We start from the raw sequence: 27,128 nt of genomic DNA on the forward strand, positions 1-27,128 counted from the left end.
TGCAGAACTACAACTCCCAGCATGCCTGGACAGTTTTGGCATACTGGGAGTTGTAGTTTTGCAACATCTGGAAGGGCACAGATTGGGAACCACTGTATTAGTGGTCTGCAAACTGTAGTCCTCCAGATGTTGCAAAACTACAACTCCAAGCATGCTGGGAGTTGTAGTTCGGCAGCATCTGGCTCTAAAGATGTTGCCGAACTACTACTTCCAGCATGCCTGAGAATGCTGGGAGTTGTGGTTTTGCAACTACTGGAGGCACACTGGTTGGGAAACATTGTCTGTTTCCTAACTCAGTGTTTCCCAACCCGTGTGCCTCCAGCTGTTGCAAAACTATAACTACCAGCATGCACTGATTGTGCATGCTGGGAGTTGTAGTTTTGCAACAGCTGGAGGTCCCTCCTCACATGGGCATGGGGCTTACAGTGAGTATCAGGCTGCAAGTTTGCGATGCAGCAAATTTTGCGCGGCAGCTCAAACTCGCAGCAGGAAACTCGCTGTAATCCCCCCGTGTGACTGTACCCTAAAAACACTACACTAACACAAAATAAAAAGTAAAAAACACTACATATACACATACCCCTACACAGCCCCCTCCCCAATAAAAAACGTCTGGTACGCAACTGTTTCCAAAATGGAGCCTCCAGCTGTTGCAAAACAACAACTCCCAGTATTGCCGGACAACCGTTGACTGTCCAAGCATGCTGGGAGTTTTGCAACAGCTGGAGGCACCCTGTTACGGGTATTCTACGCCGGTGATTCCCAATGTCCACCCCTATGCAGATCCCTAATTCAGGCCTCAAATGCACATGGCACTCTCTCACTTTGGAGCCCTGTCATATTTCAAGGCAACAGTTTAGGGCCACATATGGGGTAACGCCGTACTCGGGAGAAATTGCACTACAAATTTTGGGGGGCTTTTTCTCCTTTCACCCCTTATGAAAAGGTGAACTTGGGGTCTACACCAGCATGTTAGTGTTAAAAAAAAATTTTTTTTTTACACGAACATGCTGGTGTTGCCCCATACTTTTCATTTTGACAACAGGTAAAAGGGAAAAAAGCCCCCCAAAATTTGTAATGCAGTTTCTCCTGACTACGGAGATACCCCATATGTGGGCGCAAAGTGCTCTGGGGGCGCACAACAAGGCCCAGAAGGGAGAGTGCACCATGTACATTTAAGGTGATTTGCACAGGGGTGGCTGATTGTTACAGCGGTTTTGACAAACGCAGAAAAAATAAAACCCCACATGTGACCCCATTTCGGAAACTACACCCCTCACGGAATGTAATGAGGGGTGCAGTGAGAATTTACCCCCCCACTGGTGTCTGACGGATCTTTGGAACAATGGGCTGTGCAAATTAAAAAATTTGTACAGCCCACCAGTGGGGGGTAAATGCTCACTGTACCCCTTGTTACGTTCCTCAAGGGGTCTCGTTTCCAAAATGGTATGCCATGTGAATTTTTTTTTGCTGTTCTGGCACCATAGGGGCTTCCTAAATGCGACATGCCCCCGAGCAAAATTTGCTCTCAAAAAGCCAAATATGACTCCTTCTCTTCTGAGCATTGTAGTTCGCCCGTAGGGCACTTCAGGTCAACTTATGGGGTACCTCCATACTCAGAAGAGATGGGGTTACACATTTTGGGGGGTATTTTCTGCTATTAACCCTTGTGAAATTTGGGGGAAAACACACATTTTAGTGAAAAAAATATATTTTTTTTTACATATGCAAAAGTCGTGAAACACCTGTGGGGTATTAAGGCTCACTTTATTCCTTGTTACGTTCCTCAAGGGGTCTAGTTTCCAAAATGGTATGCCATGTGGTTTTTTTTTTTGCTGTTCTGGCCCCATAGGGGCTTCCTAAATGCAACATGCCCCCCAAAAACCATTTCAGAAAAACGTACTCTCCAAAATCCCCTTGTCGCTCCTTCCCTTCTGAGCCCTCTACTGCGCGCACCGAACACTTTACATAGACATATGAGGTATGTGCTTACTCGAGAGAAATTGGGTTTCAAGTATAAGTATACATTTTGTCCTTTTACCCCTTGTAAAAATTCTAAAATTGGGTTTACAAGAACATGCGAGTGTAAAAAATGAAGATTGTGAATTTTCTCCTTCACTTTGCTGCTGAAACACCTAAAGGGTTAAAACGCTGACTGTCATTTTGAATACTTTGGGGGGCGCAGTTTTTATAATGGGGTCATTTATGGGGTATTTCTAATATGAAGACCCTTCAAATCCACTTAAAACCTGAACTGGTCCTTGAAAAATATCGAGTTTGAACATTATGTGAAAAATTGGAAAATTGCTGCTGAACTTTGAAGCCTCTGGTGTCTCCAAAAGTAAAAACATCTCAACTTTATGATGCAAACATAAAGTAGACATATTGTATATGTGAATTAAAAAAAATTATTTTGAATATCCATTTTCCTTACAAGCAGAGAGCTTCAAAGTTAGAAAAATGCTAAATTTTCTAATTTATTCATCAAATTTTGGGATTTTTCACCAAGAAAGGATGCAAGTTACCATAAAATTTTACCACTATCTTAAAATAGAATACCGTATATACTCGAGTATAAGCCGACCCGAGTATAAGCCGAGACCCCTAATTTCAACCCAAAATCCCAGGAAAAGTTATTGACTCGAGTATAAGCCTAGGGTGGGAAATACCTCATCCCCCCTGTCATCATCCAGACCCCCGTCATTAACATCCTCATCATCATCACCGCCTGTCATCATCCAGACCCTCATCATCATCACCTGTCATCATCCCACACCCCCCCTTCATCATCCCCTTGTCATCATCCCACACCCCCCCTTCATCATCCCCTTGTCATCATCCCACACACCCCCCTTCATCATCCCCTTGTCATCATCCCCACCCCCCTTCATCATCCCCATGTCATCATCCCCACCCCCCTTCATCATCCCCTTGTCATCATCCCACACACCCCCCTTCATCATCCCCTTGTCATCATCCCCACCCCCCTTCATCATCCCCTTGTCATCATCCCACACCCCCCCTTCATCATCCCCTTGTCATCATCCCACACACCCCCCTTCATCATCCCCTTGTCATCATCCCCACCCCCCTTCATCATCCCCTTGTAATCATCCCACACATCCCCCCTTCATCATCCCCTTGTCATCATCCCCACCCCCCTTCATCATCCCCCCCCCCCCCCCCCTTCATCATCCTCTTCTCATCATCCGCCCTCAGTGGTCTTCAACCTGCGGACCTCCAGAGGTTTCAAAACTACAACTCCCAGCAAGCCCGGGCAGCCATCGGCTGTCCAGGCTTGCTGGGAGTTATAGTTTTGAAACCTCCGGAGGTCCGCAGGTTGAAGACCACTGCGGCCTTCGACATCATCCAGCCCCCTCTCACCCCCCCTTTAGTTCTGTACAGTACTCACCTCCGCTCGGCGCTGGTCCGGTGCTGCAGGACTGTCCGGAGAGGAGGTGGTCCGGTGGGATAGTGTTTCCGGGCTGCTATCTTCACCGGGGTGGCCTCTTCTCCGCGCTTCCGGCCCGGAATAGAGGCGTTGCCTTGACAATGACGCAGAAGTACGTTGGGAATGAACGTACCTCTGCGTCGTCGTCAAGGCAACGTGACTATTCTGAGGCCGGGCCCGAAGCGCTTAGAAGAGGCCTCCCCGGTGAAGATAGCAGCCCGGAACCAGTATCCCACCGGACCACCTCCTCACCGGACAGTCCTGCAGGACCGGACCAGCGCTGAGCGGAGGCGAGTACTGTACAGAACTAAAGGGGGGTGAGAGGGGGCTGGATGATGTCGAAGGCCGCAGTGGTCTTCAACCTGCGGACCTCCGGAGGTTTCAAAACTACAACTCTCAGCAAGCCCGGACAGCCGATGGCTGCCCGGGCTTGCTGGGAGTTGTAGTTTTGAAACCTCTGGAGGTCCGCAGGTTGAAGACCACTGCGGGTGGAGAGTTCACTCGAGTATAAGCCGAGGGGGGTGTTTTCAGCACGAAAAACTCGGCTTATACTCGAGTATATACGGTATGTCACGAAAAAAACGTGTATATACGGTATGTCACGAAAAAACAATCTCAGAATCAGAATAAGTAAAAGCATCAGAGTTATTAATGTTTAAAGTGACAGTGGTCAGATGTGCAAAAAACGCTCTGGTCCTAAGGTGTAAAATGGCCTGGTCCTTAAGGGGTTAAAACAATGGTATCAGGACATCCCTAATACTATACTATATAAACTACTACAGGCCTTCGGCTGTCTGGGCATGCTGGGAGTTGTAGTTTTGCGATGACTGGAGACAACTGTTTGAAAGACATTGCCCTAAGGAATGAGATGTGAGGGAAGCTTTGATTTACCTTTCAAGGACAATGTGGATCCTCTGGAGGAGGCGGGCAGACCAAAGGCTGTCCAGGCATGCTGGGACTTTTAATTTTGCAACACCTTGAGGCACCCTGGTTGGGAAACACTGATTTAGGGTTTTGTGACCTTTGACCTGTATAGATCATAACGAAGTCTTGATTCTTTCTTTGCCCTAACAATGTTATTGTTCACCTCACAGGCAGCGGGACTAGAGACGCGGTCATCATGTACTCGGAGTGGCGGACGCTGCACCTGGTTATAAAGAACGACCAGGGTCACACCAGCGTACTGCACAGCTATCCGGAAAACGTGGGCAGAGATGTCGCCAATGCGGTGGTCCGTCCACTGGGGCAGGCGCTCAATGCCCCCTCCACAGCTGGGAGTGAGAGTATCCTGAAGACCGATAAAGAGGTGAGGGCTCGTTCACACGGACGTCTGTCCCCGTAATATTTCTCCCGTCCTAGTCCCCTTCTTGCAGCTTTCAGACATTTGTAAATTAAAGGGGTTCTCCGCCATAAGGTGATTTTAGTCCGTACCTGGCAGACAGTAATGGACATGCTTAGGAAGGATCTGCGCTTGTCTTGGGGCTAAATGGCTATGTTGTGAGATTGCTATAACACTGTCTAGCTGTTTGTGAACTGGTATTTCCTGTTTGACTTTTTCTTTTTTTGACTACAAATCCCACAATTCCGTTTTCCTCCCTCCCACACATCAGCCACCCTACCCATTGAAACATAAATGAGCTGCATCCATTCAAAAGACCTGTGGTTTTCAATCAGGGTGCCTCCAGCTGTTGCATTAGTTGCAGATTGATCCCTCCATCCATTGAAGCAGACAGGCTCCCTGTCATCAGCTGACTAGTGAGTCAGGTCTCGGCCACATTGCAACCTGGGAAAAATCTGAGACAACAGTCATTTTGTAAATATTGGGGTGAAAATCACAGAAGAATTGTGAGAAAACTGAGACACTATATTATCAACTACACTAACTTTACAGCCACTGTAGCAAAGTCAAATAAAAAAAATCCTGGAATACCCCTTTAATCCCATTGATGTCCATGGGATTTATTTACAATCCTTTGTCAGCCGTTTCCGTTTTTTATTTTTCGCAGGGGAAAAGACGGTGTACGCAGGATTTTATCCTCCTGTCAAGAATAACGGAATAGAAACGGATATAAAAAATGTAACATTGATGTCTATGTCTTCACTGATCGGACCAATATATGGAGGGTTAAATTATTTTATTAACCTATAGATCCCTAAAAAAGGAATCCAAAAATTCCCTAGTTTTCCCATATATTTACTTTATGGTGAACCCACAAGCTTTAATAAATCCTAAAGTAAATGTGCATGAACATATAATGAAACTCACACAAGTTAGAAAGTAGGCAGAACAGCAGCTCAGTACATTAAGCTTTTTTGTCTCGCTTCTGTATATAAAGGCTAGTATACAGTATGATGGAGGTGCCCGGTGTGCCTGCAGTGCACGCTGAGCAATTGTGAGCTGCTGCTTTGCTGTATGTTAAAATTGTATCCCTACTCTGCCCCCCTCGACATGTTTCGCTGCCTCTGCAGCTTTATCAAGATTATGCCTGCCACCTCTTGATAAAGCTGCAGAGGCTAGAGGGTTGATGTCTGTGTAACGGATTGAAAATGGATGAGCCTTTTAAAGGGGTATTCCAGGGGGAAAAAAAACTTCATGGCTCTAGAAAGTTTAAAATTTTTTGTAAATTACTTCTATTAAAAAATCCTAATCCTTCCAGTAGTTATCAGCTGCTGACATTGAGTTGTTCTTTCCAGTCTGACCACAGTGCTCTCTGCTGACACCTCTGTCCGTGTCAGGAAGTGTCCAGAGTAGGAGCAAATCCCCATAGCAAACCTCTCCTGCTCTGGTCAGTTCCTGACATGGACAGAGATGTCAGCAGAGAGCACTGTTGTCAGAAGGAAATGAACAACTCAACTTCAGCAGCTGTTAAGTACTGGTAGGATGAAGATTTTTTTAATAGAAGTAATTTTTTCCGGAATACACCTTTAGGGTACATTCACACATACGCAGATTTGATTCGCAGGGTTTGATGCTGCAGATTTCAATGTAAACTAAATGACTGATCACCGCTTCTAATCGGCAGTTACAAATCCTGCGCATCAAATCTGCACAGGATCCGGTACGTGTGAACGTACCCTTAATGTCTCCGTTTGCACCCATTTTTTCCAATCTGTTTTTGATCTGAGCATGCTCAGAAGAGGTGTGAGGAAGTAGCCAGAAAATAATAAAAACTGAAATAAACAGATTAAAAACTGATGCAACAGAATGCCACTTAATGACATCCTTTTCCATCAGTTTGTTAGTATGGTCCTTTTAGCAGCAATGAGGGAGAATAGCCGGACGGGAGACAACGGTCGTGTGAACCTAACCTAAGAGCCTCCTCTGGCGTCATGTCCCCTGATGCTTACCCAACCCCGGTCCCCCTTAGGTCTGCTTCAGATCCCCGTATTTCTCCCCGCAGTCCCGGCGACTTCTCTGTGCGTCCTTTTTCAGACACAAGCAGCTGACCTTCACGCTCAGGACAGGACGCCGCTGCTAGTGATCGGGAAGGTCCAGGACCAGCTGCTGGTCTCTAGAGAAGAAACAGGGACCGCTCGGGATCTGCAGCAGACCTACGGGGACTGGGTTAGCTTTAGGTTTTTTTGTTTTGTTTCCCCCGTGCCCCAGCACCGTATCACATACACGGGGGTCAGGTGGGAGGTAGCAGACAGCTGGAGACATGGGAGTCGGGTGGGAGGTAGTGATCAGGAGACACAGGGGTCTGGTATGGGGCTGTCAATATTAGATTTTAGGATAGTTTCATACACAGTGCGTATACGGCGTATTTCATGCTGCAAGTAATCAGGAAATACAAAAGAAGTAAAGAGATTCCCGGCACTGGTACTTAGTGTGATGTAAAGTCTAATGCTCTGTAAATAATGTTCTAAACGCTTGTATTTCCAGGTGAAATGGACCATGGAGGTGATCTGTTATGGCCTCACATTACCACTAGAAGGCGACACTGTGAAATACTGTGTGGACGTGTACACCGACTGGATGATGGCCCTGGTGTCCCCAAAGGACTCCATCCCCCAGCCCGTGGTCAGGGAACCCAACAAGTACATTCAGATCATTCTCAAGCACCTGCAGAATGTCTTTGTGCCAAGGTGAGAACATGTCCCCCGACCAGCACAATGCAACATGTTGTTTGGTTCGTAGATGTCTAAACCGAGATCAGGTAGAGAAAAGTCCTGTAAATGCAGATCAGAGAGATCTCAGGTTCAGTGTCCCCTTCTACCAGCAAAGCCTGTGGTAAGTGACCATAGGTGTCCGCAAAGGGGGGCACTGGCCCCTCCCTCCCTGGCAAAAAGTGCTTATTACCTTTTGATGACTCTTACCCGACAGTTGTGACAGCCCCACCTGCTCTCTGTATAGTCTCCTGTGACGGGGAGCAGTAATGGCTTTCTCTTATATTGTCCTGCTGTTTGCTCTCTCTCTCAGGTCTCTCTCGGGTCTCTCTCTCTCGGGTCTCTCTCTCTCGGGTCTCTCTGGCTCTCTCTGGCTCTCTCTCTCGGCTGTCTGGTCTCTCTCTCGCTCTTTGGTCTCTCTCTCTCTCGCTCTTTGGTCTCTCTCTCGCTCTTTGGTCTCTCTCGCTCTTTGGTCTCTCTCGCTCTTTGGTCTCTCTCTCTCGCTCTTTGGTCTCTCTCTCTCGCTCTTTGGTCTCTCTCTCTCTCGCTCTTTGGTCTCTCTCTCTCTCGCTCTTTGGTCTCTCTCTCTCTCGCTCTTTGGTCTCTCTCTCTCTCGCTCTTTGGTCTCTCTCTCTCTCGCTCTTTGGTCTCTCTCTCTCTCGCTCTTTGGTCTCTCTCTCTCTCGCTCTTTGGTCTCTCTCTCTCTCGCTCTTTGGTCTCTCTCTCTCTCGCTCTTTGGTCTCTCTCTCTCTCGCTCTTTGGTCTCTCTCTCTCTCTCTCTCGCTCTTTGGTCTCTCTCTCTCTCTCTCTCGCTCTTTGGTCTCTCTCTCTCTCTTTCTCTCGCTCTTTGGTCTCTCTCTTGCTCTTTGGTCTCTCTCTCGCTCTTTGGTCTCTCTCTCTCTCTCGCGCTCGCTCTTTGGTCTCTCTCTTTCGCGTCTCTCTCTTTCGCGTCTCTCTCTTTCGCGTCTCTCTCTTTCGCGTCTCTCGGGTCTCTCTCTCGCTCTCGGGTCTCTCTCGCTATGGGATTGCTGGAGATACTAGTGTATGTCGCTCCCATAGAGAATGCGCAGAGCTTATGCTGACGCTGCTCCATACACAGGGAGAGATGGGGACCTGTTCTGGGAATTTGGGGGGTACGAGAGATCGACCTTCCCCTTCCCACACCCCATCAGAATCTTATCCCCCGTCCTGTGTAAAGTAGTGCAGGACCATATTACAGCTTTTCCCCTCCCCCTGTAAATATTTCTGTGGACGCCGGTGACTGATACCGCACCCTAGTAGACCGTCTACTCCTGCCGGCAGGAATTCCTGTCTGCTCCGGGGAAAGTACTTTTCTATTTATGACATCAGAGAAGAGAGGAAATAAAGAACACAAAGGAAAAACACGTGTGGTATAGATGCCATGACGGCGGTCTCCATACTGTGGACCTACAGATGGTGCAAAACTACAACTCTCAGCATGCCCGGACAGCCGTTGGCTGAGAGTTGTAGTTTTGCAAAATCTAGAGGTCCATAGTTTGGAGATTACTGTGCTATGATATATCTATTTATCACACTTCATCCTCTCTCCCCCCCCCCCCCCCCCCCCCCCATTAGCATGTCTGTGATATCTACAGGATAGCTTCTGAATGGAATGGACTTCTAAGACCGTCTTCTGAAACTTGTCTGAAGTGCCAGAAAACTGCAGAGACAGAGCAGCGTAAGCGGAGATTGTAGTGTGTAAATTGCAGAGACAGAGCAGCATAAGCGGAGATTGTAGTGTGTAAACTGCAGAGACAGCAGCGTGAGCAGAGATTGTAGTGTGTAAACTGCAGAGACAGAGCAGCGTAAGCGGAGATTGTAGTGTGTAAATTGCAGAGACAGAGCAGCATAAGTGGAGATTGTAGTGTGTAAACTGCAGAGACAGCAGCGTGAGCAGAGATTGTAGTGTGTAAACTGCAGAGACAGAGCAGCGTAAGCGGAGATTGTAGTGTGTAAACTGCAGAGACAGAGCAGCGTAAGCGGAGATTGTAGTGTGTAAATTGCAGAGACAGAGCAGCATAAGTGGAGATTGTAGTGTGTAAACTGCAGAGACAGCAGCGTGAGCAGAGATTGTAGTGTGTAAACTGCAGAGACAGAGCAGCGTAAGCGGAGATTGTAGTGTGTAAACTGCAGAGACAGAGCATCGTAAGCGGAGATTGTAGTGTGTAAACTGCAGAGACAGAGCAACGTAAGGGGAGATTGTAGTGTGTAAACTGCAGACACAGAGCAGCGTAAGAGGAGATTGTAGTGTGTAAACTGCAGACACAGAGCAGCGTAAGAGGAGATTGTAGTGTGTAAACTGCAGACACAGAGCAGCGTAAGCAGAGATTGTAGTGTGTAAACTGCAGAGACAGAGCAGCGTAAGCAGAGATTGTAGTGTGTAAACTGCAGAGACAGAGCAGCGTAAGCAGAGATTGTAGTGTGTAAACTGCAGAGACAGAGCAGCGTCTGGACAGTTCCTGACATGGACAGAGGTGTCAGCAGAGAGCAATGTGGTCAGACTGGAAAGAACTGCACAACTTCCTGTGGAGTATACAGCAGCTGATAAGTACTGGAAGGATTAAGAATTTTATACAGAAGTAATTTACTAATCTGTTCTTTCTAGCACCAGTTAATTAGATCCCCCCCCCGGGTACCCCTTTAACATCTATGGGGCGCTCTTACACGGGAAGAGATCTGCCTGTTCTCCGGTGCCCGTGCAGAGATGTGATGGGATCGGGTGATTGGATTTCATTAGTCACTACATTGGGGTCGTGGCTGAGAAATGAGAGGAAACCCTAAGACTTTATTATCAGCCTGGTAAAGTAATAACAGTTTGGAATAGGATTAGTGCGCTCGGCTCCTGGCGCCCCGTACATTATCCTGCACCAGGAATCGTTTATGTCTGGAAGGATTGTGGGTAAACAGGCCTTACAGCAGACGTGTAGCCTCTCGGTTCACTTCAGTTAGTTTCCAATGTTCTATATATTTTAACGGAAAGTATTTTATTTATTTTAAATGTATTTATTTATCGAACCTTTGAACCACATAAGAAAAAAGGGAAGGGGGGTACATGATGCCAGAACATGATAGACATCAAGGAAAGGGGGTATGTGATGCCAGAACAGGATAGACGTCAAAGAAAGGGGATACATGATACCAGAACTGCATAGACATCAAAGGAATGGGGGTTCAGGATACCAGAACTGCATCGACATCAAGGGAAGGGGGATATATGATACCAGAACAGGATAGACGTCAAAGGAAGGGGGTACATGATACCAGAACAGGATAGATATCAAAGGAAGGGGGTACATGATACCAGAACAGGATAGACGATGATACCAGAACAGGATAGACATCAAGGGAAGGGTGGTACATGATACCAGAACAGGATAGACATCAAGGGAAGGGCGGTACATGCTACCAGAACAGGATAGACATTAAGGGAAGGGGGTACATGATACCAGAACAGGATAGACGTCAAAGAAAGGGGGTACATGATACCAGAACAGGATAGACATCAAAGGAATGGGTTACATGATACCAGAACTGTATAGATGTGAAGGGAAGGGCGGTACATGATACCAGAACCGCATAGACGTCAAGGGAAGGGGGTACATGATACAAGAACTGCATAGACGTCAGGGGAAGGGGGTACATGATACCAGAACTGCATAGACGTCTGGGGAAGGGGGTACATGATACCAGAACCGCATAGACGTCAAGAAAAGGGGGTACATGATACCAGAACTGCATAGATGTCAAGGGAAAGGGGGTACATGATACCAGAACTGCATAAACGTCAAGGGAAGGGGGGTACATGATACCAGAACTGCATAGACATCAAGGGAAGGGGGTACATGATACCAGAACTGCATAGACGTCAAGGGAAGGGGGTACATGATACCAGAACTGCATAGACGTCTGGGGAAAGGGGTACATGATCCCAGAACGGCATAGACGTCAAGGGAAGGGGCTACATGATGCGAGAACTGCATAGATGTCAAGGGAAGGGGGTACATGATACCAGAACCGCATAGACGTCAAGAGAAGGGGCTACATGATGCCAGAACTGCATAGATGTCAAGGGCAAGGGGGTACATGATACCAGAACTGCATAAACGTCAAGGGAAGGGGGGTACATGATACCAGAACTGCATAGACATCAAGGGAAGGGGGTACATGATACCAGAACTGCATGGATGTCTGGGGAAGGGGGTACATGATACCAGAACCGCATAGACGTCAAGGGAAGGGGCTACATGATGCCAGAACTGCATAGATGTCAAGGGAAGGGGGTACATGATGATCCCAAACAGGATACAAATCATGTGGTTTAAAGAAGAAAATTTTAAACATAGTTACAATTACAAGTTACAAAAGTATAAATAATATTCTAACCGATTGTAACCAGTGCAAAGCCTGAGCGGGCTGATGGAACCAAGGGTCAAGAAGATATTGGGGGGGAGGGGTCATCAGACTTGAGAAGCTGCACACACAGTCCATTAGGGCTTAAAGGAGAACTGCGGCGCAACTCCTTTAACTTCCCCTTTGCCCGTGCTGCAAAAAAAATTTCATAAAAAACTTTTACTCACTGTGACGGATCCTAGAGTCACCCTATCTACCTGGCTGGACTTTAGGACATCACTATTTGTACCCCTCAGTTGATGCTAATCACCTTTGTTGGATTATCTCCCAGACTACCTGTCACCTGTATTACCTTTATTGGATTATCTCCCAGACTACCTGTTACCTGGATTACCTTTATTGGATTATCTCCCAGACTACCTGTCACCTGGATTACCTTTATTGGATTATCTCCCAGACTACCTGTCACCTGGATTACCTTTGTTGGATTATCTCCCAGACTACCTGTCACCTGGATTACCTTTATTGGATTATCTCCCAGACTACCTGTCACCTGTATTGCCTTTATTGGATTATCTCCCAGACTCACTGCCACCTGTATTGTCTTTACTGACCCTTCCCCCTGTGATGTCATTCCTATAAAAGGAGACACTTGTTTCACAATAAAGAGTTCTGATTTTATACCTGAAGACTGGTGTTGCCTGGTTCTTTGGGTACAAGGATGCAATAATCTCTAGTTCTGCCTGGGGATATTGCCTGTGATATGCTGGGGCTTGTCATTCGGAAGGAGAAGTCACTTTTGGCGGAGTCAGTCCATCACAATTGGTGGCAACGGTGGGATCTGACTTCTCCAGGATCGACACTGAGACCAGCCCAGCTGGGGCAGATACAGCCGCTGGCTTGACCCGGTCTCAGCAACTTACCCTGGCGAGGAAGAGCCTGTAAGGATGGAGGATTTCCGAAGAGAGGTGCAATGGTTCCTGGGTCTCTTCAAAGATCCTCCACGAGAGAGTGTGAACAGGGTCCTTACACAGCTGACACAACTCCGTATAGCGAAGCTGCAGTATGCCATGGAAGAGATGTCCATGCAAGAGAGAGCCTTAATTCACTTGCAGATTTGGGAAGTTGTTCTTGAGGAGTCGGTGAGAAGCCGAGTGCAAGTCCTGCCCACTCCAGAGCAGCGCTTCAGGGAACAGGTTCACTTGCAGCTTCACCACCTCAGAGAGCAACCCATGGGCAGCGAAATGGTTGAGTTGCACAGATTGGTGCAGAAAGAAATGGAGCTCGAGGCAAGCGGCAGGCAGTGGGAGTGAAACACAGCCTGTTCTCCTGAAGGGACAGACTTCGGCTGGCCTGTTCTATTGTGGGATGCATTTGAGGAGCGGTACGACTTTGGCTGTACCGAAGCATACAGACTCTGGGACATCCAGGACAAGCGGAGAGAGATGCTGCCGCAGTTGGAGGTGCCAGACCTGGAACTGGATCTATCTTGGCTGACGTATCAGGAATGGTACCTCGAGGAAGACTACCTGTCCTTGTTTGAGGGGGATTTCTACGGTCACGAGCCATGTACAGCAAAGGAAACCAGCACAGATGAGACGGCTGGTCTCTGTCTTCCCCTGGATTGCACACCGGACCGTGACGCTCTAGCAGTATCCGGTCAGGACACCAGGGTGGAAGCGCCGGCATTAGGGCTGAGTTCTGCTACACTATGTCCAGCATCAGACACCAGTGCCAGCTCTACAGCTACAGAGGGGTCAGTGATCCCTGTACCAGTCCACCCTGGATCGCAGGCAGTTGGCCTGGATCCACAGAGACTGTTTAACAGCACAGGTGCAAGCTCAGACGGTGCGGCTCCCCAGATGGAGAATTTTACGCCGGGAGATGGAGCGGTCGGCTCATCTCCCCAGCGCAAGAGGTTGCAACCAGATGAAGAGGCAGTTGACCTCCCTCTCCACCTACTGAGCACAGCCCCCGGCTGAAGTGCCGGCTTCAGGGCAGAATCCTACTATACTCTGCTCAACAACGAATACTGCAGCTACAGAGGGAACCGTGATCCCTACACTGGTACAGCCGGGATCGCAGGCAGTCGGCCTGGATCCCCAGCGGCTGTTTAACGGTACTGGTAAAAGCACAGTTGGTGCAGCTTCCCCGCTGCAGAATTCCATATTGGGAGATGGAGTGGCCGGTTTACCTCCCCAGGTGAGAAGGTAGTCGACCTTCCTCTCCACCTAGTGATCACTTCTCCGGCTGAAGGGCCAGCATCAGGGCAGAGTTTTGCTACAATCTGCCTAGCACTGAAGACTGCCGGCAGGTCTGCAGTTACAGATGGGACTGTGGTCCCTGCATCGGTCCAGTCAGGATCCCAGACGGTTGACCTGAATCCCCAGTGGCTGTGGAACCGTACAGGGGTTGGCACAGTTGGTGCGGCTCCTCAGTGGCAGATATTGCAACCGAGTGAGGAAGCAGTCGGCCCCCTGCCCCTTCAACTGGTGACAAATGGAGTTTTCCTTTGGGAAAGGTTGCTTGGGAGGGGCTCGGAAGCTAGCCTCCTTCCCCCAGACTATGGGCCAGGCCAGGCCTTCCCCCTCCCCTGGCCGGGGAGGGGGGGGGAAAAGCAGAAACATTTTCTGAGGGGAGCCCAAGTAAGCTTCATACAGGGTTTGCTGGTGTTGGATTACATTGTTGCCGCACACCCCAACCAAGAGGAGGAGCAGGACAACTGCGTCTGGTGGTTGAAGCCCGGACAGCCCCAAGTGGATCCGTTGGGATCGCACTGGGTCTGCCGTCTTAAAAGGGGGAGCACTGTGACGGATTCTAGAGTCACCCTATCTACCTGGATGGACTTTAGGACATCACTATTTGTACCCCTCAGTTGATGCTAATCACCTTTGTTGGATTATCTCCCAGACTACCTGTCACCTGTATTACCTTTATTGGATTATCTCCCAGACTACCTGTCACCTGTATTGCCTTTATTGGATTATCTCCCAGACTCACTGCCACCTGTATTGTCTTTACTGACCCTTCCCCCTGTGATGTCCTTCCTATAAAAGGAGACACTTGTTTCACAATAAAGAGTTCTGATTTTATACCTGAAGACTGGTGTTGCCTGGTTCTTTGGGTACAAGGATGCAATAATCTCTAGTTCTGCCTGGGGATATTGCCTGTGATATGCTGGGGCTTGTCATCCGGAAGGAGAAATCACTTTTGGCAAAGTCAGTCCGTCACACTCACCTTCCTACGTTCCTCCTTTGCTCCGATACCGGCATCCCGTTCCTCCGGCACTGCTCGGCTCCCTGCTTCTTAGACTCGGAACGTCACACTGCGGTCAGTATATCGCCGGCTGCAACGATGTCCCGTCTTGGCCAGTGATAGGCTGAGCGCACTGTCATGTAAGGAGCCCGGGCAGCAGGGAGAAGGCGGGGCCTGGGCTCCTTACAGGCGGGACATCACTGCGGCTGGCGCAATAGGGGAATGTAGGAAGGTGAGTTAAAGTTTTTTGTTTTTGCAGCCCGGGCACAGGGGAAGTTAAGATTTGTGCCGCAGTTCTCCTTTAACACAGGCTTTCCCAACCAGGGTGTCTGCAGCTGTTGTAAAACTTCTGGATAGACCCGGTTGGGAAGCACTGGCTGAACAGGTCTAATCCAGCTGTGTTGGCATTGTATTATAGGGCTGTATATCCATAAACATTGCCAGGAGTCGCCTCAACAGTTGTAGAGTGGGGCCCGGATCCACTATGCTTCGCTTACACCGCACTGTTAATTGACATACGGGGCTCACCTACGCACAAGCCGTCTGTATATATTACAGTGCAGCGGGGAGAGGCGGTGCAGCCCCACCGCTCCGGCTGGAACACTCCTGACCAGGTTATAGAAGCGATGTTTATGGATATACAGCACCTTGCGATGTCAACACAGATATGGCTGGATTAGACTTAATAAAGCCGAACGCCCTGTGGCCGACATTTATCATTGTCTTTAGACTGTTTTTTGTGTCTACAAAAGGTGCAGGCAGGGTTTATTTGCGCCTTTTTGTTTTTTTGCGCTTTTTGGTTTACACATTTCTGCTGATTCTGAGTTGCAATCCACTGATTTTGGCAATACACATGATATGGACGGGTTTTATGCACTGCAACTTTTTGTGAAAAGGCGCAAAAAAGGCGCAAAGCCACTGAAAAGTCTCTAAAACGACACCAGCCCAGACTTAGCTTTTTGGTGCATGTGAAGAGAGAAATGTCAGAAAATGTGACCTGTACAAAATTATCAAATGCTCTGTGACCATTTAATAAATCTGGTGCTCCTACACATCACAGCACACAAGTGTAGAAAAATACCTCACTTACACTACGATGATAAATGCCGGCCTGTGTGTGCAAGTCCATTTTACATGACACATTCCTGAACAGACTCTGCATAGATCAATAGTACAAGGGAATATTAGAAACATTTGTAATATAACTTATTAGACAAAAATGCTTCTTTCTCCGGTTATCAAGCTTCTTCTCTCTCCTCATTCTCCTGTGAGACTGTATTCAACTCTGATTATTAGCTCAGCTTTGTCCTGTGTCTCCAAGACAAGCAATGCAGGTCTATGGAGGGTGGAGGAGGCAGCATCAGACAAGTAATACAAGTCTATGGAGGGGAGGAGGGAGCTCCAGACAAGTAATACAAGTCTATGGAGGAGGAGGGAGCTCCAGACAAGTAATACAAGTCTATGGAGGGTGGAGGAGGGAGCATCAGACAAGTAATACAAGTCTATGGAGGAGGAAGGAGCTCCAGACAAGTAATACAAGTCTATGGAGGGTGGAGGAGGGAGCATCAGACAAGTAATACAAGTTTATGGAGGGTGGAGGAGGGAGCATCAGACAAGTAATACAAGTCTATGGAGGGTGGAGGAGGGAGCATCAGACAAATAATACAAGTCTATGGAGGGGGGGGGGGGGGGGGGGAGCTCCAGAGAAACAATACAAGTCTTTGGAGGTGAGGGGGAGGGAGCTCCTGACAAGCAGTACAAGTCTATGGAGGGGAGGAGGGAGCTCCAGACAAGCAATACAAGTCTATGGAGGGGAGGAGGAAGCTCCAGACAAGCAATACAAGTCTATGGAGGGAGCATCAGACAAGCAGTACAAGTCTATGGAGGCGGAGTAGGGACCATTAGACAAGCAATACATCTCTATGGAGAGGGAGGAGGAAGCTCCAGACAAGTAATACAAGTCTATGGAGATGAAGCTCCAGACAAGTAATACAAGTCTAAGGAGGGGGAAGCAGGGAAGCTCCACCCACCAGCTCTAAGAGAACTGCAAATTAGAGATGAAGCCTGCAGAGTAGAAGTCTAGAAATTCTGCATACAAGTTATATAATTGCCAGAAATAGTGCTGCTAACAGGGCACCGCATGCTGAGCCACCTGAAATGACAGGTACACTTTGAAGAGACAGGAAATACTATGTATGTAATACCACAGTTCTCCTGTAGAGGCCACTGTAGGGAGAATGAGGGCCCCGCAGAACTTCCCTGTCTGGTAAGAAGTTCTCTATGATGACGCTGCTTCTGGAGCTGTATGAACAATAATATATATTATTATATTCAAGCTAAAGAATTTTTTTGCAGCGTTTTGTAGTTTTTCTCTGACTATAAATGTATATAAGAGATTTCTGGTCTCATGTTCTGTCGTTTGTGTCTACAGAATGACTGCTGGGAATATATAATCCGAACCCTTTGCCTTTGTTGTAATAAATGTATTCATGTCTATTGGTTTATTTTCAGGCAGGAACAAATAGGCAACCAGATCCGGCTGTGCCTGCTCGTCTTACGCTCTGTCCAGAAGTTGGCGAGAGACTCCACCAGCATGGCCCGGGAAACCTGGGAGGTCCTCCTGCTGTTCCTACTGCAGATCAATGACACGCTCCTCGCTGCCCCCACTGTTACAGGTTAGTCACTGCCCCACCTTCTACCGTCCTGTTTCCCATCGAGGGTGAGTTGCTGGCAGCATGTACTTCGTCTTTTGTCCAGTTATTAACCCCTTAAAGGGGTACTCCGCTGCTCAGCGTTTGGAACAAACTATTCCACACGTTGGCGCTGGGAGCTTGTGATGTCATAGCCCCCTCCCATAGACTTACTTTGAGGGGGCAGGGCGTGTCGTCATGAGGGAGCAGGGATATGATGCCACAAGCTCCTGGCTCTCTGCTGACCTCTGCTGTCAATTTCAGGAACTGTCCAGAGCAGCATATATTTGCTATGGGGATTTTCTCCTACTCTGGACAGTTCTTAAAATGGACAGCAGAGATCAGTAGAGAGCACTGTGGTTGTGATGTAAGAGAAATCCAAAAAGAAAAGCCTTTCCTCTGTAGTATACAGCCCCTAAAAAGTACTGGAAGGATTTAGATTCTTTTATAGAAGTAATTTACAAATCTGTTTACCTTTCTGGCACCAGTTGATTTAAAAAAACAAAAAAGTTTTCCACGGGAGTACCCCTTTAAGGACTGAGCGTTTTTGCACTTTCATTTTTTCCTCCTTACCTTTTAAAAATCATAACCCTTTGAATTTTGCACCTACAGATCCATATGAGGGCTTGTTTTTTGCGCCACCAATTCTACTTTGTAATGTTATCAGTCATTTTACCCAAAAATTGTTGGCGAAACCGGAATTTTTTTTTTTTTATTTTGGGACAAAATTGAAAAGAAAAAAAAACAACACAATTTTGTAACTTTTGGGGGCTTCCATTTCTACGCAGTGAATTTTTCGGTAAAAATGACACCTTCTCTATATTCTGTAGGTCCATACGATTAAAATGATTCCCTACTTATATAGGTTTGATTTTGTTTTATATTTGGAAAAAATCATAACTACATGCAGGAAAATTAATGCGTTCGGACATTTGCGCACGCGGCGATACCACATATGTTTATATTTTTATTTACATATTTTTTTTTGTTTGTTTTTTAAATGGGAAAAGGGGGGTGATTCAAATTTTTATCAGGGAAGGGGTTAAATCACATTTAGTAACTAATATTTTACACTTTTCTTTTTTTTTCTTACACTATTATAGCCCCCCATAGGGGACTATAACATACAGTACATTGATTGCAGGCACTGATCAGTGCTATAGCATTGCATTGATCAGTGTTATTGGTGCTCCACTGCACCTGCATGGATCTCGGGCACGGAGCAGTGAATCAATGATAGGACAGCGAGGAGACAGGTAAGGGACCTTCCTCGTGTTCTAACAACTGATCGGGAAACTGTGGTGGTCCTGATCAGCCCGATTGAGCTTTTTTCTTTTTACTTTAGATGCGGCGATCAACTTTGATTGCTGCGTTTGAAGGGTTAATACCGGACATCTCCACGATCGGTGATGTCCGGTATTAGCCACGGGTCCCGGCTATCGATAGCCGCCAGGACCGACCCAATTTGACGAAACCCGCGTTATATTGTGGGAGACGGCGCAGGACGTAAATATATGTTAAAGGAGAACACCAGCCTAAATTAATTTATCCCCTATCCACAGGATAGAGGGTTAATAGCTGATCGTGGGGGAGTCAGACCTCTGGGGCCCCCCACGATCTCCGGAATGGGACCTTAACTCTCTGTGAGATGCGTAGATGGCACGTGGACAATTCATTTCCATGATGCCCCGGTGGTGTTCTTGGGTCTTTTCGGTTCTCCCATTGAAATGAATGGAGCGTGTGCCGTTCCGGAGATCACGGGGGTCGGACCCCCCCTGCGATCAGCTACTTATCCCCTATCCTGTAGATAAGGGTTAAGTTAATTTCAAAGTTCTCCTTTTATTCCCCAAGCCATATATATATATATATATATATATATATATATATATATATATATATAAATAAAATGTATTTATTTATTTTTATTAATGTTGTAGCGCAATGTTTTCCAAACAGTGTGCCTCCAGCTGTTGCAAAACTAAAACTCCCAGTGTGCCCGGACAGCCAATGGCCTGTCTGCCCCTCCAGAGGATCCACACCTTCCCTGAAAGTTAAATCAAGGCTTCCCTCTCATCTCAGCAGCCTTTAGCTGGGAGTTGTAGTTTTCAAACAGCTGGAGATATGCCCTTTGGAAAACCAGATTGTGGAGACTTGTCGAAAGTTTTGATCGGTTGGGGGGGGTCTGAGTTTCCAAAACCCTGATCCCTAGAACAAGCTGGGAGAGAAGTGTGCAGCAGAGCATTTCTCTCCCCACTAGCTGTGCTGGTAACAAACAATCCCACAAACCAGTGTGTCCTAACCAGGGTGCCTTCAACTCCCAGCATGCCTGGACAGCCAAAGTCTGCTGGAGCATGCTGGGAGTTGTAGTTTTGCGATGGCTGGAAAACACTGTTAGGGAATACTCCTGACTAATAGACCTGAGAACAGAGCCCAATCCATTCAGATTTGTTCGCAAATGAAAATATTAATTAATAGAAGTTTGTGTCTCTTTCATGTTTTGTGACCCACCCCTTTCTTCTTCAGGGGGTATTGCAGAAAGTTTGGCTGACAAGCTCATTGGCGTTCTGTTTGAAGTCTGGCTCTTGGCCTGTACTCGCTGCTTCCCAACACCGCCCTACTGGAAGACGGCTAAAGAAATGGTGGCCAACTGGAGACACCACCCGGCTGTGGTCGAGCAGTGGAGTAAAGCGATCTGTGCCCTAACATCAAGGTGCGGCTGGATGATCAATATCAGAACTGTCTATTCCATACTGTTTTATGAAACATCCTTTAGAGTGGAGCACGCTGTTTATTTATTATATTCTATGATTTTTTTTTTATATTTTGTTGTGACATATATATATATATATATATATATATATATATAAAATATTAAAATTACAGAATATAACAAATACCCCTGGAATACCCCTTTAACCCCTTAAGGACCAGGGGTTTTTCCGTTTTTGTATTTTCATTTTTTTCCTCCTTACCTTTAAAAATAGTAACTCTTTCAATTTTGCAGATAAAAATCCATATGGTGCTTATTTTTTGCGCCACCAATTCTACTTTGTAATGACATCAGTCATTTTACCCAAAAATCTATGACAAAATGGAAAAAAAAATTCATTGTGCGACAAAAGTGAAGACAAAACACAATTTTTTAACTTTTGGGGGCTTCCGTTTCTACGCAGTACATTTTTCGGTAAAAATGACACCTTTTCTTCTGTAGGTCCATACGATTATAATGATCCCCTACTTATATCGGTTTGATTTTGTCGGACTTCTGAAAAAAATCATAACTACATGCAGGAAAATGTATACGTTTAAAATTGTCATCTTCTGACCCCTATAACTTTTATTTTTCTGAGTATTGGGGGCTATGAGGACTCATTTTTTGCGCCGTGATCTGAAGTTTTTAGCGGTACCACTTTTGTATTGATCGGACTTTTTGATCGCTTTTTATTCATTTTTTCATTATATAAAAAGTGACCAAAAATGCACTATTTTGGGCTTTGGAATTTTTTTGCGCATACGCCATTGACTGTGCGGTTTAATTAACAATATATTTTTATATTTTTATAATTCGGACATTTCCGCACACAGCGATACCACATATGTTTATTTTTATATTTATTTACACTGGTTTTTTTGTTTGTTTTTTAAATGGGAAAAGGGGGGTGATTCAGACTTTTATTAGGGAAGGGGTTAAATGATCTTCACTTTTTAATTTCCACTTTTTTTTTTGCAATGTTGTAGCTCCCATAGGAGACTATAACACTGCACACACTGATCATTGTTATCCCATAGGGACCTATAACACTGCACACACTGATCTTTTACATTGATCAATGGTTTCTCATAGGAAACCATTGATCAATGATTCTGCCACTTGACTGCTCATACCTGGATCTCAGGCACTTAGCAGTAATTCGGCGATTGGACAGCGAGGAGGAAGGTAGGGACCCTCCTGTTCTACAGCTGTTCGGGATGCCGCTATTTCACCGCCGCGAACACGAACAGCCCACTGAGCTAGCCGGGGGGTAGTTTAGTTTCACTTTAGACGCAGTGATCAACTTTGAACGCCGCGTCTAAAGGGTTAATAGTGCGCAGCACCGTGATCAGTGCCACTCGCTATTAGCCGCGGGTCCCGACCGTTGCTAGGTGCCGGGCCTGACCTGCTACGATGTGGATCCGGATTATAGAACTGGAACGGACTCAGGACATACGGGTACGTCCTTGGTCCTTAACAGGTTAACTGTCCTGTTATGTTACATCAAAGACAAAAAGGAAAAAATAGAACTCTCCGGGTGGCGCCTTCCTTTAGAGATGAGAATTGCCAAGGTATATTAAAAAAGGCAAATTTTATTAGAACGGTGCAACTTAAAAGTTTTGAATACGGACGGATTCTTCGTCAGGCAGTGTGAATTCACGCCACCCGGAGAGCTCTTTATTTCCTTTTTGTCTTTGCTTTATCCCACCGTACCTGGAGGTCACGGGAAAGGACGCCGAGGCCGCCACCTCTTCAGACACCACTGCTAAGCGAGTCTACATGTACATCAAGGTGTTGTACTCTAAGTATAACACCACACGGTAAGGTGCAATAATCTGCACAGTATTTCACTAGGAGCGCACCTCTGCTTTCCATTTATCTTCTGTTCTGTTACATGACCCAAGTGGCACCATATGAATATTTATGTTACATGACCCAAGTGGCACCATATGAATATTTATGTTACATGACCCAAGTGGCACCATATGAATATTTATGTTACATGACCCAAGTGGCACCATATGAATATTTATGTTACATGACCCTAGTGGCACCATATGAATATTTGTAAAATAAATAAAAATATATATAATATATACATGCACGCGTGTGTGTGTATATATACCGTATTTATTATTATAATAATTTTTTTATTTATTTTACTAATATTCATATGGTGCCACTAAGGTCATGTAACATAACAGGACAGTTAAAGGGGTATTCCAGCCTAAAACACATCTCCGGTCTGCCAGGGGTCCACTGCTGGGACACCCCGCAATCTTAAAACTTCCTATTAGAGCCTTTCGTCCTATAGTAGAAGTTTTTTCTGGCCGTACCAAACAAGAAATGAGAATGAATGCAAAGTGTTGGTTTATCTCTGGTCCTTTATTATTTCAGCATTTGTCCTTTGTCTCCTCCAGGTTGTTGCGGTTCACCTATGGACCGTCCTTTCCCCCTTTCAAAGTTCCAGAGGAAGATGCCAGTTTGATCCCCGCCGAGATGGACAATGAGTGTGTGGCGCAAACCTGGTTCCGATTCCTCCATATGCTGAGGTGCGACATTAGTTCATTTAATTCTAATATACTTCATATAACGGTATGTCCTTAGACATCACAGCTTCTAAAAAAGTCCACTAGGGGTCCCATACCATCCAGAACATAATTCTGTCCGTCTGCAGCATCATCTTTGTCCCAGCTGAAGAACATGCTGGGACAAGGTCTATGAAGTGAGGGCAGGGCTAGAACTCCTCTGTGCTCACTCCTGTCCTATCAGACTGCAGCATGAAAACAGAGGAGGGGGTTACAGAGCAGCCTGCAGTGATTGGATGAGGGGACACAGCACAGCAGACTCAGGGAGGAAGTGAATGCATGGTGAGTGAGGGCGGGCTCAGTGCTAGCCTCGGACACGCCCCTTCCTGAGCAGTGGATGTCAGAATGAGTGAGCAGCAGAAAAGAGTGATTTGTGAGCCAAAAACAGAAGCTAGACATGTAAAGCATCCGTCATATGTGATATGACGGGTAAGCTAAATAAATCAAAAACTTCTGACTTGTAGAGACAGATCAGAAGTTTTGATTGGGCGGGAATAGCCTGGATAAGCCTCTCTGCAACGTTACCAAGAGAAACTTACAATGTAAGTCTATGGCAGTGTTTTCCAACCAGGGTGCCTTCAGCTGCTGCAAATGTACAACTCCCAGTATGCTCCCAGCTTGTCCCAGGGATCGATCGGGATCTGGAGACCCCCCCCCCCCCCCACCTACCAAAATGTTCAAGTCTTTACAACAGTGTTTTCCAAGCTGTGTTCCACGAGCTGTTGCAAAACTACAACTCCCAGCATGCCAAGACAGCCTTTGGTTGCTAAGAAGAGGGAAGCCTTGATTTACCTTTCAGGGACAGTGTGAATCCTCTGGAGGAGGCAGACAGGCTGTTGGCTATCCGAGCATGTTGGAAGTTATAGTTTTGCAACAGCTGCAGACACACAGGTTTGAAACCTCTGCTCTACAACATATCAGAAGTTTTTATTTTTTAAGTGACAGGTAATTTTAAAAACCTCCCACATTCCTAATAGTTCTCTCTTCTCTCTCCTCTAGTAACCCTGTCGACCTAAGCAACCCGAGTATCATTGGCACAACTCCAAAGTTTCAGGAGCAGTTTCTGAACGTGAGCGGGGTGCCCAGCCAGGAACTCAACCAGTACTCCTGTCTTAAACAGCTGCCTCAGATCTTCTTCCGTGCCATGCGAGGGGTCAGCTGTCTAGTAGATGCTTTTTTAGGTAACGTTCCTGTCTTTATTGTGTTTTGTACCGACTCCTGGTGTTCAGATGTTACATGTGATCAACAAATTCACTCATTTCATTTCTAGGAGGAATTTTGAATGAACCCCTCACCATTTCTAGGTCTCTCTGGTTTATATACAATGTATACAGAAAGTCTTCAGACCCTTCACTTTTGTCACATTCTGTTCTATTGCTCCTTGTGTTTCCTATCGTTCTGCCCTCAATACTCCATAATTAGGATACATTCACGCTGTGTAATTCCCTCGGAATTAAGTGATTGGAATTACACCACAGTGAACTTTAACATCAGTGTAAATTGGTCTTCCGCGAGACCCTTTCACACAGCAGAATTTCAGCGGCGGACAATTCCGCAGCTGAAATTGTTCCGCTCAAAGAAAGAACATGTTCATTCTTTGAGCTGAATTCCATGAGCACTGCATTGCCGTCAATGGTGAGGGCGCAGTGCCGCGTGGTCCTACCGCAGCTGTCAGGCTGAATCTCAGCTTACTGAATTCCACGAGCGGAGATTCAGTGTGTGTTCCTCGGTGTGAACTCACCCTTACAGTGATGGCATTGGGCAGGTGATGGGCAGTACCTGGTTTCCCCCAGACATGATGCTGCCCCCACCATGATCACTGTAGGGATGTTATTGGGCAGGTGATGGGCAGTGCCAGGTTTCCCCCAGACATGATGCTGCCCCCACCATGATCACTGTAGGGATGGTATTGGGCAGGTGATGGGCAGTGCCAGGTTTCCCCCAGACATGATGCTGCCCCCACCATGATCACTGTAGGGATGGTATTGGGCAGGTGATGGGCAGTGCCTGGTTTCCCCCAGACATGATGCTGCCCCCCGCCCCCCACCATGATCACTGTAGGGATGGTATTGGGCAGGTGATGGGCAGTACCTGGTTTCCTCCAGACATGATGCTGCCCCCACCATGATCACTGTAGGGATGGTATTGGGCAGGTGATGGGCAGTGCCTGGTTTCCCCCAGACATGATGCTGCCCCCAACATGATCACTGTAGGGATGGTATTGGGCAGGTGATGGGCAGTACCCGGTTTCCTCCAGACATGATGGAGGAATTTTATTTTTTTAGCATAAGGAACAACATAACAAAATATGAAAAAAAAATGAACTGGTCTTAAGACTTTCCGAATGCATTTTATATTATGGTTTAGGGTTCTTTTTGTGCATATAGAAATGTTTTGTTCCGTGTATAACAGTGGTAAACTGATATGTTTCTTCTTCAGGAGTTGCAGTCTTTAAGAACATTGGGTTCGAAAGATTACCAAAATATGGTATCAAAATGTCCTTAAATATTTGTGCTGATCTGGGTTAAAAAAGAAAAAAAATCTGGTATTGGTGATAACTACTGATTTGGTCCTGAAATACTAATCAACATATTACAGGATTCTGCGTTAACGCTACAAGTCACATTGTTTGTGTCAACTCAGTAGAATAGGTATAATAGTGCAGGACACTGGGGGGGTCTCTATAGTGATATTTGGTCCCCCATGCTTTTTTTCCCCCATAAAATGCATCTGACCATGGATTGTGTCTGATGTTGCAGTTTTGCTTCTCTCATGTAAATCGGGTAAAGCTGCAGTGCTACTCACGACCTGTGGACAACTGTGGTGATGTTTTTGGAAGAAAGCAGACATGTTTTCCTAATCCCTTACAACCTCTTTAAAAATAATTTGTCGGATGTATTTGCTGCCAAGAGCTGCAGACATGGTTGGATAGATGTTGGGGTATAAACACATTTTCTTTATTTCTCAACAAAGTGTCAAGGAGGCGGGCTGATCTGCTCCAGTGCTACCGCCCTGTGTACTTCTGCGCTTGCAATTACCTCCCAACACTGGGCTAGACAATAAAGGCGAGCGGGGGGCGTGGCAGGCTGACACTTGTTAAGCTCAGCCCCACCTCCTTGACACTTGGTTTGGAGTTAAAAAGGAGAACCAGCAAAGGTACAGTTTTGCTTTTATACCCTAATATTTATCCAACCGTGTCTGCAACTCTTATCAGAAAATACATCTAACAGATTCTCTTGGAATTTGTCATCCTGGACATAATTTTTGGGGTTGCACTTAAATTTCAGACTCTGAAAATTATCGGCCGCAAATGGGGTTTTCGGCATTGTACTGAAAGGAAAAAATTTGCCGTTTTTTTTCAGGGTTCACGCCAAGGGAACACTCACCCTGAGCAGAGGCAGGAGGCGCCATAAGTATTTATGCAGCTGGAAAGGGTTGGGCTGAGCTGTGATGAGATTGTGCCTGAAGGACCTTTGATGATGATATAGAGGAGGTGGGGCTAAGCAGCTCATGATATTGTGGTTGAAGGACCTTTGATGATGACATAGAATAGGCGGGGCTAAGCGCTCATGAGATTGTGGCTGAAGGACCTTTTGATGATGACATAGAGTAGGTGGGGCTAAACTGTGATGAGATTATAGCTGAAGGATCTTTGAAGATGACATAGAGTAGGTGGGGCTAAACTGGGATGAGATTTTGGCTGAAGGACCTTTTGATGATGACATAGAATAGGTGGGGCTGAGCTGGGATGAGATTGTGGCTGAAGGACCTTTGTTGATGACATAGAATAGGCGGGGCTAAGCGCTCATGAGATTGTGGCTGAATGACCTTTTGATGATGACATATAATAGGTGGGGCTAAACTGGGATGAGATTGTGGCTGAAGGACCTTTGATGACAGAGAGTAGGTGGGGC

General features: G+C 46.4%; 1 protein-coding gene across 1 annotated transcript in view; it reads left to right on the forward strand.

The window, feature by feature from the left end:
- Nucleotides 1-4,545: 4,545 nt before the first annotated feature.
- Nucleotides 4,546-27,128, forward strand: part of RALGAPB (Ral GTPase activating protein non-catalytic subunit beta) — a gene marked incomplete at its 5' end in the record, with an annotated part of 97,403 nt that continues 74,820 nt past the window's right edge. Inside the window, 6 exon segments of the mRNA XM_056547540.1 lie at nucleotides 4,546-4,757; nucleotides 7,335-7,537; nucleotides 17,696-17,859; nucleotides 20,398-20,584; nucleotides 23,047-23,178; nucleotides 24,214-24,395. Coding sequence (XP_056403515.1) covers nucleotides 4,572-4,757; nucleotides 7,335-7,537; nucleotides 17,696-17,859; nucleotides 20,398-20,584; nucleotides 23,047-23,178; nucleotides 24,214-24,395 — 1,054 coding nt within the window.

This window comes from Hyla sarda, chromosome 12, assembly GCF_029499605.1.
Source record: "Hyla sarda isolate aHylSar1 chromosome 12, aHylSar1.hap1, whole genome shotgun sequence".
Classification (NCBI taxonomy): domain Eukaryota; kingdom Metazoa; phylum Chordata; class Amphibia; order Anura; family Hylidae; genus Hyla; species Hyla sarda.